This window comes from Tachypleus tridentatus, chromosome 8 (genome assembly GCF_004210375.1).
Source record: "Tachypleus tridentatus isolate NWPU-2018 chromosome 8, ASM421037v1, whole genome shotgun sequence".
Taxonomy (NCBI): domain Eukaryota; kingdom Metazoa; phylum Arthropoda; class Merostomata; order Xiphosura; family Limulidae; genus Tachypleus; species Tachypleus tridentatus.
This window is the reverse complement of record NC_134832.1, coordinates 92187514-92203339: the sequence shown is the minus strand read 5'-3', so window position 1 is coordinate 92203339 and position 15826 is coordinate 92187514. Positions and strand designations below refer to the sequence as shown.

Below are 15826 nucleotides of genomic sequence, written 5' to 3'. Positions count from 1 at the left end.
ACATCTATCATACTTGTTTTATGTCATATAACATTCTCAAGTGTTTCTTTCCAATGTGTATGGAAACACATTATGTTAATAAAATTTGTGATTTAACAAAATGACTTATAAGCATAATAGGTTTATTTTGTAAACAAACACGTTTTGGTGGAATATTGGTCTGTTTCTTTAAATCTGACAGTTTCCATTTTCCAACAGTTTAGTGTATGCTTTAGCTTACAGAATGAAATATAGTGCTTCCTATAAAAGAAAACATACATGCTTATTTTATTACATAACAATTCTTTAACACAGATACCTAGTCATTAAAAACTCAATTCAAAGTATCAATGTTACTAATATGTCATATATTATAATTAAAAAGAAAATTGGATCTTATATGAAAATTCATCATGATTTTATGTCATAACAATAACGAGGTTTCCTGTCATACTGTGCAAAAAGTGGTCAAGTCTATTTCGTTTAGGCTTAAATATTAAATGTAAACAGTGTAGCCTTTAATAAAGATTGTGAAATACCTTACAACATAAGCAGAGAAATTTTCTCATAAACGTGATGTTTGCAAGAATTTAGTATCATTTTAAAAATATTAGTATCAAATCACATATAAGGTAACATGATGAACAATGACCTTTGATGTAATTATCTATTAACACTTTAAATTCCTCACACACATCTTTATTAAAATATTTTGACTGATATGCTTCAACAGTTGTATTTTCTAAAAATTCAGCATATTATGCTTAGTAAAAAATGTTTAGAAAGTTGAGAAGACAAAATGATACATCAACTGAGACTCTAGAAATCATTGAACTAACTGCATCAAATATAACTTCATTTATATAAAAAATCATTGTGATCATTATTGGGCTGACATTTAAATAAATTTAGAAAATATTTTCTTATCCAATCAATACCGATAGTTTATAATAAACAGAAAAGTCTTAAGTGTTGTTAACTCATTTAAAAATACCTATTTCCAGATTGCACTAATAATGTTCTTACAAACACTGATTGCCAAAATGAAACATTTGAACAACAAATATTAAATAAATTTATTTTATTAATAAGCATCAACTGCAACTGTTACTAGAATAAAATCATTGTGACTTCATTAAAAAAAGGCAAAAAATTAGAATAAAATTTTATCCTGCTAAGACCAATAAGCTAAATCTACTATCTAATGCAAGCTTTTCCCTGCCTTAACCTTATGCAAATTTAAATGCACATGATTGAAATATGTTACTTTGGCTAAAAATTCTTTTTTTTTAGTTATACTTATAACTCTGGTAATAGCAAGTAATAACAATAAACATTTTGCAACATTACTAATGAGTAGCCATATTCAATGATTATAAGCACACTCTGTGAGTTGCCATGTAACAATTTGTCTTCATATCACGTGCAGGTGGCACAGTTGCTTATGCACACAGGCTATATGATCAGCTTACAACTATATCAGCTAGGTAAAAGAATGTGGACTAAGTATATTCTCTGATCTAGGTTCTAACTATGATCTAACCTTTGAAAGCAAACTTTTCAGTTCAATACATTTGACTTATGGGTTCTATGTTGTACAAACCAATTCTATCCCAGCAGACAGTGCCTAATATGTGAATATCCTATGTGAAAACAAATATTACCGCTACTGAAGTCTGACATGGCTTTGCTCAAGTACTCTGGACAAAAAACAAGAAGTTGTACAATTTACCTTTGCATTGTTTTCAAACTAAGTGTAACTTATGGAAATCTGAGATTAGACAGGAAACAGGGCAGTTTCTAAAATATGCCTTTGAAGAAAACAAAACAAGAGAAAAGTTCACTCTATAAATTAAAAAAATATATTTATCTGGTTCACTAAAAGGTCACTTCTCTTCAATAATCTAAGTTGTTATTACATTTCTAGTTGTGAATTACTCAGCTGCACATATGTTTGGACTTGGTCTGCTTGAAATGTATCGTCACCATAAAATTTTCTTCACATAATTATTTTTGGTATGAAGATGTCTCACACAAAACATCTACTGATAGATGAACAAGTTCTTAATAAATTTGTCAAACACAAATCTCTATCAGTACAGGAATAACTAACAGCCAAGTAGCATGTATACACAGATGTAAAGCCAGAAGTTTTGTTTTGTACAAACTAACTAAGCAATATCATGTTCTTTTTATTGCTTTTTGTCTTTCCCATTCTTGTACATCCAAAGACACGTGGCCTCCACAATACATGATGAACAATGCAAGTAATAAGGGTACAGGAAAACCTAAAAACACAACACATTTTTTTAAATTCACAGTAGCAGAATAGTTGCAAAATACTGTGCAAAATGTGATATTTAATTCAACCTAAAGATATTTCATTAAGTTTAAACATAGTGTTTTAAAGTCCCATAATGTGACTATACAATAGAAAAATGTTTTTGAAATACAAATGTTCTGTTTATAACTAATATATTTTATGTATCCAAAGAAAACATACCAATTAAATACTTTCTCACCTAAGGCAATTTTATTAATAAATTTCCAGCCAAGGTTCCAGTTTGACAAGAAAAAAATACAAGAAATGCACATCAACATAAAAAATGGAGCTGCACAGAGAGACTCAAATCTCCGTTGACCAGCAAGAGATAACCAATTTTCCTACAAAGAAAATACACAAATAATAAGTTATAGTTTACTGAACTTACAATATACATTAATTAAAAAAACAAAATGAAATTGCACTTTGTAAGAGATGAATAACACTGATCAGGTTACATTTGACACAAAATAAACAAACCTGAAGATGTAGGTAGCATTCATTAACCCAGGTGAAAATAAAGATAATGAAGCAAGTAGTAGAATGAAGCTTTGAAAAATTATTTTATCAAATACCTAATGTAATTTACAATACAATAAGAACAACATTGATTATATTTCACTGTCTGCATCATTATAACTTTTAAGAATATTAAAATATGACACTATTAAAGGGATGAGAAAAAAAAACTGATCTTATAAGGGAAGCCACTAGACAGCAAGGGAATACAAATAAATAGTTATATAAGAAATGTTAAATTTAAGTCAAAGGTTCTCATAACTAGCCATAATAATTTGTTTTATTTCAGCAGTTAGACATCACTTAATCCAGAGAACTGACAGGATGTTTACAATAAAGGAGACATGAGGTCAAAACATACACAAGAAATAGCATCACCTACATTAAGACATGTCTGTTAAGAAGGGAAATGGAAAATGCTTAAAAGAAACTATAACCATTAAACTCTAAACCTAATGTTGATATTAGCAAAGTAAGAGCAAAGTCAAGGACTAACCAGGACTGGAGGACCTTTAGCTTAAAGATCAACAGAGAATTATTTATTGATCCTTAGGACTTTTATACTGAATTACAACTCACATACACTGAAACATTCAGAACAACCCACATAAATTTATGACCTAAATCAAAATACAAGCCATACAATTGACTCTTTACCCTCTCCTATAACAATGCAAATATGTTTATAACACTTTTGCCAGATCACTTCTGCTGAACATATATACATTTTTTTAATACATGAACTCTATTCACACTAACATTAAATTAATCATTAAACAGAAAATTAACAAACAGTTGTCTTTTCTTAACCTCAACATTATAGGATCTGACAGACAGTTCAAACACAAATTTCCTCAAAAGTCACTCACACAGGCCCTCTATATCCCCTGAAACAAGAAATCAATACATTAAAAAACCTTATAGACACAACTTCAAGACTTTGCTCAACTGACTGAACAGATGAAGAAACCTACTTTATAAAGCATTCCTTTATTCATACCAACAAATTTCCCCTAACCATTGGTGAAAAATGTCCACGTAACCACCAATACAAACCTTAAAATTCAACTACAAACAAAACTGATGCCAATACACCAAATAACAACACAATATTACACTGCAGTTTACCATTTATTCCTGACATCAGTTCAAAAATAATTAACACTTGCAGAAAATTTGCAATTAAACATAAAATTCATGTTGACTTGAAATTTACCCCAAAACCCAACCCTAAAATGAAATCATTATTAAGTAAAAATTACATATAATTGCACAATACCAACATAATCCATAATATAAAATGCAATAGCTGCCCAGAATTCTACATTGGAAAAAACCAGAAGAAACCTAGAAACTAAATAAAAAACTATGTTTATTACCATTACAACTCAAAAACCCATACTATATCTATACAAAACACTAATTTTAAGCAAATAACCAAACATCAATAAATGCAGAATAAAGAAGCTATTTTCATTGAACAAAACAGCCCCATCCTAAATCAACACCCAAGGATACCAAGATACCTATACTAGACTGTGAAGAAAATCTCAGTCATACGACATCTTCATATGTAAGGACGACATAACATTGTTGAAATATCATAAATTTACAATAAAGTATTTTACATTCCCCATTCAAGTCACCCCCAAACATTTTAACCTGTATAAATGGTGGCCAGTAGGAACTACAAGTCAGTCATCTCTAGTGAGTGCCACCATGAGTATGCTACAGAAATCTTTGGATCACTCATGAAAAATTTTCTACATTTAGATAAATTTGCCTTCTGAAAAAATATCTATAAATGTAAATATAGAAATGATTCATGTAATCAGAGTATTAACAGAATTACTTGAAATACCATTAGGAACACAGAGAATCTGGCTAATAGTAATTTATTTTATTTGTAATTATTCTCATAAAACATTGCTGTTGTATGCTATCATGGCACTAAAATAAAATTGTGTTTTGTTCTGTTTGAAATCTCTGCCTAAGTCTTTAATCTTTTCACAAACCCCTTGAGTTGGTGATCTGTATATTTATCACTGCATATCCTGATATTTAAATAAATACTATTTGTAGCATGTATTGTCACACCCCTGGCATCCATTTTTTTCAATATGAATAACAATGACTAAATCATATTTTATGCAGAATAAATGAGCTTGATGATATAAACAGATGTAAATACAAAAGATATAAATAATACTGATTAGTTAACAAAGGCCTTCTTTATAAGTGTATGTGGCATGTGTAGTGCTTTCACTCCTAAACTCTTAAAATTATACAGAATAGGATGAATATACAACTGGTATTATATGGTTAGTATTAAAGGAGATGTTACAAAGACAATTTAGAATTTAATTATTGTTTGTTTCAGAGTAACAGTTAGCAATTAAACTATGTTCTCAATAAAGCAACTGTATTATTGGTTTTGACACATTTTGTCTGGGGAAAATAAACAAAACTAATGATATATACACCATAAAGGATTGAATTATTAAAATATAAACAGTAATAATCAGTATACGTTTTTATAGTAGACATAAACACCAAGAAACAAACAATTATGAAAACTAAATTCTTCATTTACAGGTGGCACAAATATTAAAATATAAACACTATTTGATTAATGTAAACTTTGCAAGAAAATAATTGTTAATATGTATACATTTCACAGAATACAAAACATTAAAAACAAAGATCAGTGAAAGTAAAAATTTAATGTATAAAAAATATTTATTGGAGTAAACCTAAAAGAAAATACTAACATTTAAACAGTATGGTTAGTGAACACTTCACTCACATGATGCCAAAAATTAAAAATATAAATACAGTTTAGTGTACACTATACAAAAAACATACTCACTAATATATAAAAATTACATTATTGTATTGTCTGATCAGCTGAGGTTACTTTTAATATTTATTTTATGAAATTAAATATAATAAATATCTCAAATAAAAACAAACCAATGGAAAAGTTCTTACTCTATCAACATAATTTGCTTTGTCTTTTGTTTAAATTGCTTTTGAATAAATCTTAGCTTGAGACGATACATTTAATTTCTTTCTGCTTGTACAATTACTTTACTTCTCAGTACTCAGTATACCTGGAATGTTTGGAAAATCCTGGAAGATGAAACCCAGCCTGCCAGCATTTCTGATGCAACACCAACAAAATTAAAAAACCCCCATATACAAACAGCCTTATCCAATCCATGCCAGAGAGAAACAAAACCAAAACTGATTGAAGATGCCAGTATTCTTCTACATAACTTTCCCATGTCTCCCACAATTGGTTGGTATAAATATCTGAAACAAATTACATTTCATTTATCAACTTTCAACTGTATTTACAAACAAGGTATTTCTTCATTCTTATCCTAACATTTAATATAAAACTCAATCACTGCATGGAATACTACAAGAGTTATTACAGAATGGAATGATCTCCAACAGTATCAGTTACAGGTGAAATTATCTAAAGTGAAACTTTACAGCATACATATATGTACATGAGAACTAGAGAAGCTTTTCAAGAAGGTTGCAGGACAAAATGACATATTCAATGAAATAAAGATGTTCCTACTTTTATAATACCTTCAGCTTTTTGGCTACCACATTATCCATTGCAGCTGGTTATTTCTTTCAACCTAATCATTTCCATAACAACTATTTACATAATGTACTGTAAGAAATTGATGTTTTTGCATTCAGGATTTTGCATTACAATAAAAAGATATGGAATGCTATTAAACATTGCACAAAGTGTGTTGAAAACAAAATTTGTATGCAAGTTAGTAAAAATCATTCATATCAAACACTTTAATGATTATTTGTATTTACAGTAAAGTTACTTAGACTGTCACCATCCTTATTATTTGTATTTACAGTAAAGTTACTTAGACTGTCACCATCCTTATTATTTGTATTTACAGTAAAGTTACTTAGACTGTCACCATCCTTATTATTTGTATTTACAGTAAAGTTACTTAGACTGTCACCATCCTTATTATTTGTATTTACAGTAAAGTTACTTAGACTGTCACCATCCTTATTATTTGTATTTACAGTAAAGTTACTTAGACTGTCACCATCCTTATTATTTGTATTTACAGTAAAGTTACTTAGACTGTCACCATCCTTATTATTTGTATTTACAGTAAAGTTACTTAGACTGTCACCATCCTTATTATTTGTATTTACAGTAAAGTTACTTAGACTGTCACCATCCTTATTATTTGTATTTACAGTAAAGTTACTTAGACTGTCACCATCCTTATTATTTGTATTTACAGTAAAGTTACTTAGACTGTCACCATCCTTATTATTTGTATTTACAGTAAAGTTACTTAGACTGTCACCATCCTTATTATTTGTATTTACAGTAAAGTTACTTAGACTGTCACCATCCTTATTATTTGTATTTACAGTAAAGTTACTTAGACTGTCACCATCCTTATTATTTGTATTTACAGTAAAGTTACTTAGACTGTCACCATCCTTATTATTTGTATTTACAGTAAAGTTACTTAGACTGTCACCATCCTTATTATTTGTATTTACAGTAAAGTTACTTAGACTGTCACCATCCTTATTATTTGTATTTACAGTAAAGTTACTTAGACTGTCACCATCCTTATTATTTGTATTTACAGTAAAGTTACTTAGACTGTCACCATCCTTATTATTTGTATTTACAGTAAAGTTACTTAGACTGTCACCATCCTTATTATTTGTATTTACAGTAAAGTTACTTAGACTGTCACCATCCTTATTATTTGTATTTACAGTAAAGTTACTTAGACTGTCACCATCCTTATTATTTGTATTTACAGTAAAGTTACTTAGACTGTCACCATCCTTATTATTTGTATTTACAGTAAAGTTACTTAGACTGTCACCATCCTTATTATTTGTATTTACAGTAAAGTTACTTAGACTGTCACCATCCTTATTATTTGTATTTACAGTAAAGTTACTTAGACTGTCACCATCCTTATTATTTGTATTTACAGTAAAGTTACTTAGACTGTCACCATCCTTATTATTTGTATTTACAGTAAAGTTACTTAGACTGTCACCATCCTTATTATTTGTATTTACAGTAAAGTTACTTAGACTGTCACCATCCTTATTATTTGTATTTACAGTAAAGTTACTTAGACTGTCATCATCCTTAATTTTGAATTGTTTAGCAGAGAGTAGACTTCCAGTTTCCTACCATATGTGCTAAGCCAAATAAGGCATTTATCATCACCTTAGAATGCACAATTTACAGCACAAGAAATACTTTCTAGTATGACATGAATTTAAACCCAGCTCAACAGCTATAAAATCAAAAGCTCTACTACAAAGTCAACCTATGTTCCACTTTAAGCAAAATTTAGTTATATACCAATATAATTAAATTTGTAAACTCTTTACAAATTTTTAATTTACAAACCAAAGAGTAGTAAGTTTGGAATTTAAAAAAAAAGTACAAATTACCTTAATATCCACAGATGAAGACCTCTATCAAAGTGTCTGCAAAACAAAGAAATAACAACTAACAACAACTTGCCTTGGTTACTTCTTGTCTTCATAAAATTCAAGAAGTGTTTTTACCAGCATTAAAAATAGTTATTTTATCATTTAAGTAGACTGTGAAATTCATGTTTTACAAAATGAGGTCAGCTTAAGTAAATTAAGGAAAATAATAATATTTATTTTATCATATAGGATCCAAAGTATTTCCAGCACACAAGCAAGGGTTTGGTTTGTTTTGAATTTTGCATAAAGCTACGCAAGGGCTATCTGCTCTAGCCATCCCTAATTTAACAGCATAAGACTAGGGAAAAGAAAGCTAGTCATGACCACCCACCACCAACTCTTGGGCTACTCTTTAACCAGTGAATAGTAAGATTGACTGTCACATTATAAATACCCCCATTGCTGAAAGGGCAAGCACGTTTAGTGCGACAGAGATTTAAACCGCAACCCTCAGATTACGAGTCAAGTACCTTAACCACCTGGCCATGCTGGGCCCACAAGCAAGAGGAGACATCCTTTACACTTTTCTTAATAGGGGTCAATGTATGACTTGGACACTAGTTTTACTCTGAAAATTGAAAATATATAGTAAGATACAAACAAACTTAAAAACTCCACAATGCTTTTGTATTTCTTAAAGTACAACTCAGCACATTCCAGTTGCTATTTTTACAGCTATGATTTATCAGAAAGGGAAAAGGGAAAACTATTTTAATAGGCCCTTACCACATCATTATTAATTGTTATTCTTGTTAAAAAAAAATCTGTGCACATCTGTAAAAACAAATTTATAGTGTAATTCTCTACTATCTTTGCCTTAAGTCTTGTAATGTAACATAACTTTAATTCAAGTTGTTTATGCACATGTCCATTTGTCCAAAATATTTCCCTTGATTCCACATCTGTACAACTTGTCAAGATAACAAATACATAAGCATTTAAATACACAATTTTTTTTCAGATTCAAAGGATGTGAAAAATAATGAGATAAAGTATCATCAATATTTTATTACAACTCAAGATATCGAAAGTAATATGATTAAATTATCAACACATGAAAAATCAACTACACTTAAAAAAGTGGAAATTAAAATTAATCCCACAGAAACTTGTTTTACCTTTTGATTCAATAGAAGTTAGCATCTTTCTAGATACTTTGAGATTTAACTAATTTGCCATCAAAAGCACAACTTACACTTACATTTTAAATCAACTTTATAAACTAACACGTATAAAATATTGACCAAAAAATATTATAACTACAGAGATAGATCTCTAATATTTATACTATATGATTATCTTATAAAGAAATAAAACTGCATTAATAATAATCATAAATATGTTTCTCTAGATTGACAATCAACTGGATTACCTCCATAAAAATGTACATCTGTGAAGGCGACTGATACACTTTGGAGGAGGAGGAACAGTCAAGCCATCCATTGAAGCTAAAGTACCAGCCACTCCATAAATAACAAAGTATTTCAGATAAAAAGCCACAGGTAAAGCATAACCCAAACCACACAATGTCCAGGAGTCAAAATTATCTGTCACTTCAGGGTAAAACTGAATAGCAGAAGAGTAAACAAAGTGTTGAAATAGCTCCAGCATCAAGTAGACCACAAGATAATGAAGCAGGAACAGGAATGTGTTAATTATTCTATTTGTAGTCCAGTGTTTGGAAGAATTCAACTGTAAAATTCAAAAAATGTTTTTTTTCTTACACAACAGTAAAAGATATAATTTAATAATACCATATCCATCTTAACTAAACAGTAAATTTTCTATATTATACAAATCTGCTACATAAAGAAAATCAGAAGAAAAAAACAACAAATGATAAGAACTAAAATGGCAGTTTTAATGAAATATCTAGCATACTAAGTTATAAAATATTTTAAAAACTTTGTTACAAAATCAGTGAAATCGAGAAAACCCACTTGTAGAGAAATATATATGTAAAAACAGCTTCCTTTGTGAACCTGACGATGACTGAAGGAGGTCGAAACGTTGTTCACTCCTCTACGTAAAAAAAATTTTCTCAACCCAAACGAGCAGTTTTTACATATATATTTGTTACAAAATATCTCAGAAATGTAATTTAATTTTCCTTTAATAATACTTTACTTAAAAGAGTAGCAAGAGAAAAACCAAGTTTTTCTTGTTCAGCACCTAAAAAACGTTCCTGTAACAATTTACTCCTTATCAGCTTTCAGAATGCAAGTAAAATAATCCATAATTAAAATCAAATATCAGTTAAAATGTATGCTAAATGGATGTACTTACTTATCCTTTTTTTTAATTAACAGAGCACTACAATTGATAACTGATCCAAAAATACAACACAAACGTTTAAAGGAAAAAGCACTTATTTTACTAATTACTATGTTGTGACTCATAAAATCCAGTCATAACTAAGTAAGTTGCATTCAAAATTGTAGTTTATACCTAATGATGACTTGATTATAAAAGTACAGATGAAATCCACTATTTTATTAGAATTGTCAAAAAACTGGTACAGATGCTGTTCAAAATCACAGATTGGTAGCTGAAACAGTATAGCCTTGTTTTCTATTATCCCTGCAGTAACAATGTGAGCTATAGCTCATTGGTAAAGCCAGCAATGGCTGCACCTAAGCTGTGACACAACATATGCATACATAATAAAATGTTTATAAACTCTTAATAACTAACTGTTTTTTACTAACTGTTGTAATAAAGAAGTTAATAATTACTTATTCCAACCACTTTCATGCACAATATTTATTATAACAGCTGCTTTATTATAATTACCATTTATTTTACCTCTTTCATATTAGATCCTCACTGGTTAAGTGAAAAATTCTTCAGATAGGGAAATTTTGGAACACAAAAACATGAAAAATATTATAATTAATAAAATTAACTTACTTGTTCAACAAACTCAGAATAGGATGTAATAGGGCCAGTGAAAAACAATGGCAAGTAGAAGCAGTACCCATAAATAGATATTACATCATCCCAGCTTGTTGTCTGGTGATGACCTTGCCAAATTCTGTCAAGGGAAAAACTAACACATCTTGCACTAAGCCATGCTATTCCAACATCTAACAGAAAGCCTTCTTTTTCATCATTAATTAAGAAGCTCTGAAAATATAAAAGTAAATGGTTGTAGGTGTAAAGAAATAGATATTTCTTGTAAAAAAAAAAAGAATGTTACATAACAGTATGATAAAGCAAGTCTTAGGATATATCCAAGTTATAAAATACAATGTACCTAAAAGTATGTTCCCCTTTGATTAAACTAAATATCTATCATGAAAAAAGGTGCAATTTATTTACACCTCAAAACAGTTTAAGATTGTTCTACTTCAGAAACTATGCATAAAATATTGATGACAGATAAGCAGGTAGAGTAATTCAAATGAACAAGAACCTTTCATAAGTAGTAAAATTTAGCATTTAGTCCACAATAATCTCTATTCTTCTGTGTATATGAGCCATGAGAAATCACATACAATAAATTTGCAACTTACAGAAAAATATAAACCACTAAAAAGGTTTAACTTATACTTATTGATAATATATGTTTCTTAACTAATTCAATGCAATATGAATAAGGAAATAACAGTCTAATAGTTTATTTTAGTACATAGAGAGTTTAGGTTAATTTAACAAGGCAAGACACAATATTTCTCTAATTGGAGTACTGCTAAAGGTAGTTCCATTAATAAAGGTGTCATTCTCAGGCCAATTATAATAACACATTCTTATTTCTACTACAAATTAAATATATCCCTACAGCAACATGTATTTTCCCTCACATTTAAACATTCATGTCAGAACTTTCACTATTTGCTGAGAGAGAGGTATTACATCAAGTTTCTTAGTGCTCAATATACTGAATGAAATATTATTGTACTAACATTGGAGCCAGCATATTCAATAAAACAGAATAATGACAGAAATACTCAAGTATAAATAAGAAATTAACTTATACACCTACAGGATGTCTACAGCATGAGTATTTATAAAGTAAGAAACACTCCAAGGGGCACTCAACATTGTTTTTGCACTCTGCTATTCTACATAGTGTATTTTGGTGTTCAAAATAATCTTACAGAGGTATTTCCTCACTACTGAGAAGGGTACTCTGAACATGTAATGTGTAATTCCAGATGTTTTGAGCTGAGAATTGGTAAGATTGTTGTTATAAGATAAAAAGAAATCTCCCTTTCCCTTATAACGAAATGTTGCCAAGGTCGAGAGTTTTTAAGAACTGAACTTAGAAGACTTCTTGCAAGCAAGTTATCATAAAAGCATGAGAACATCTGATTTAACAAGTTATATTTACTTCCAATTTCAGATTATTGGGTACTTTGAAATTTTTTTCAATGTATTCAAAATCAAATGTGCATTTGCCACTTTTTATGATAACACTTGTGACATTATTCAAAATTGACTTATTAAATTGCAAAAGTGAAATTAATAACTATTTAAATTCATGTATAGTAACAATGTAAGTTTTGTGTCACATAACTGTGAACTCATGAATTGACTTTTTTTTTATTTGCATAAGTCACAAATAGTTATTAACATTGACAACAGGAGTTACAAAGTCTTGTCCATTTCTTGAGCAATTTATCATTGTGATAAGACAGGCTAAGTTTAAAGGTTTGTCCCAGGAAAAAAGTTGTATTTAATCACTTGTGGTAAAAGTGGCCACACAAAGCATTCTTGCCAAAAACCAAGAAAAAGCAACAAAGCAATATTCCCCACCAAGATCTGGACTAAGATCATGGAGATACGTATAGCCTAATATTTCTTAATATACATGTACATAGGGTGGTATCTAAAGATGTTATTAATACAGGCATCTCATTATGTTGTAAGTTTTACTGATTTTTTTGTTCTTTATCAAGGATTAGTTAAAAACAAATTATCTTAAAAACTATTAGTTACTGGTATGTTGTCCATTCAAATATTAGATTCCATAATAAGTTCCATATTATATGAAACTTCACAACACTTAAGGTTTTGAGAATAAGTTTCCTAACTGTCACTTGGTATGGTTTTAGGTGCATCAGATACCTAATTTTATGAATTTAACAGAAATAATGCTGTTACACCTATATAGATTTACTTTGATTATAATGCACTATATCCTAGATTATATTTCACAGATGAACCTTGAATATTTTCACTGTTAAGGTTACGACCTGAAGTTGCTACAAATGTTTGAATGTTTATCAGTGAAGTAAAAGTCCTATTAGATGAAATAAAATCTACTACATGTATTGTATTCTTTCTGGTGAAATATTTTAGAAAATTCCTGGAAGGACAACTAGAATGTACAATTCAATTTATGTGAGTTTTAATAAACCTATTAGTATCTCACCAATAAAATGAACATAACATTTCTTATCTCATCTGAGAGTGTTGTTTTACTAGTTGATGGAATGGAGCTAGAAGGAGCCAGTCATCAATACAATGATAACCCAAGGGTTGCAGGTGGTAAGAACAAACTCAAAGAACTCTGCAGAAAACAGAAGGTGCTGATGCAAGACCAAAAGGAAGAGCTTGACATTTGTGCACAAACCTGAGAAACTTCTGAGAATAGGGAAACAAGCATTGGTAGCACTGAACTTCATTATTCAAAGCCCTGGTGGAAAGTGTCATTATAGAGTGAGAAAAGATTCTACAGTAAAGCAAGGAGTAACTAAAAATTGGTTGAGTTGAGAAAGATTGATGATTGGATGCCAATATCCTATCTTCTTGAGTACCACAAATAAACAGGAATGAAATCACAGAAAAATGGGATTGACAATCTTTCCAGTCTTTCTAACTAACCACTCTCTTATGGCCTGGAAATGGAGCTCCACTCACTGGGGATCTGTTGGAGATAAAAAAGCAACAGGTTGAGCAGGCAATAGTGGAGGTGATGCAAATTGAATGAACTGAAGCCAGAACCTGGAATGCCCATGGATCACTGGTAAAATAACTCCAAACATCCAGAAAATGATGTAATTTTGCTCCACTACCTCTGGGTTAGCAACCAACACCATTTTCAGAAGTATGAAAAGCCAAGAATACAGATAGATTCTATTATGAGAACAAATAAACCTGAAAACCAAAGGAGAGGTTCAGAAAATGCTGCATGCTGATACTCCCAACTTAAAGCCAGAAAGACGAGAAGCTGAAGACAATGGAGAAGAATATAAATGAGCAGCATCAATTTAGGATTCTAATATATCTCTGGAACTCCAGCAAATAACATGAGACAAAGAAAAAAGCTTCCCATAACTCAGTGAAGGAAGAAGACTATAAATGAATACTTTCTTCTAATAAAGTACCTCTACCAAATAAATTCCAACAACAAACCAGCCAGGAAACCAAGAAAGAATGCAATAACACAACATGACTGAGCTATATGTCAGTAAAATCTCCAACTCATCATCTACTTTCTGAGGTGAACATTGATTGGCTTCAAACAAAAGTTGGATTGAAGAAAAATACCTCAGGACAGTCATGACAGTCAGATGAATATGAGAAAATTGTGATAGTTTAAAGTGATCACAGATCCAAAAGGGGTATTCATCCACTGAGAATCTAAATAGGTCTCTTATTGGCAGTGATAAGCCAAAGTATGTTGATTCAATAAACATGGGAGACAAAGCCTAGCTATCCCACAATGTAACTGAGTGGCAAGTCTCCCAGCATGAATAGCCATATTAGAGGAAGGATGAAAACCAACTAGTCACTTGCAATCCTTTCTGCTAACAAGGAAATAGTAGTCAAATGCAATAGAAGAGACCCCCAAAATCTCACAAACCAAAGTATCCAACTGAAGAAAAGGGGCTGTAGGTAGGTGCTCAAAATGATCCTCTGTTGAAACTGGCCAGAAAAGGTTTTAGCCATAAAAAGCAAGTCTACATGCTCCCCAGTTGTTGGGTCATTTGCAAGAGTCACCTCAAAGCTCTCAGAAGAGACCCTTTGTCCACATACATCTCCATCTTGCAACAGATCATCTCAAGAACAGTTTCACAATTCCAAAGGTTAATACAACCTGCATCATTTTGTAAACGTTTATTCCAACTGGATAATGGTAGCATTACTTTTGATAAACCAAAATTTGCATAACTTATAATTTTTTTTATATTACAATTAAATATATTGACATTTATAGCAAGGAACTTTTCTCTCTTGATTTCATTCCCTGGATGTTTGTTTAGGACATCAGTGTATAATATCCTGATAAAATCAAGATTATTAGGTGTTTCTTCATCATATTTTATTAAAATGCATTTGGCAATCTTTAGGTCTTTATGCCTATCTATCTTGTTTTTACTGAAGTTTCATTAAAAGCCAAATAAAATTAGCTGAAATACTGAAATCATTAGCTTATTTCAACCCATTCTTTCATTTTTCAGTTCTCAGGAGCAATCTTTTGTGGCTACTGATACAAAAGAGGTTGGATTAGGAGTTGTGTCA

General features: G+C 30.3%; 1 protein-coding gene across 2 annotated transcripts in view; it reads right to left on the bottom strand.

Annotated features, from left to right (window-relative positions):
• Positions 1 to 243: 243 nt before the first annotated feature.
• The window catches only part of rasp (protein-cysteine N-palmitoyltransferase Rasp), a 41267-nt gene continuing 25684 nt past the window's right edge, over positions 244 to 15826 (bottom strand). For both annotated transcript variants that reach the window (XM_076450167.1, XM_076450169.1), the window contains exons 6-11: positions 11267 to 11482; positions 9729 to 10048; positions 8315 to 8350; positions 5935 to 6136; positions 2502 to 2643; positions 244 to 2267 (exon numbers count right to left, since the gene is read on the bottom strand). In XM_076450167.1, the coding sequence (XP_076306282.1) occupies positions 2161 to 2267; positions 2502 to 2643; positions 5935 to 6136; positions 8315 to 8350; positions 9729 to 10048; positions 11267 to 11482 (1023 nt within the window). In that variant the 3' untranslated portion in view covers positions 244 to 2160. The remainder of the gene's footprint in view (positions 2268 to 2501; positions 2644 to 5934; positions 6137 to 8314; positions 8351 to 9728; positions 10049 to 11266; positions 11483 to 15826) is intronic.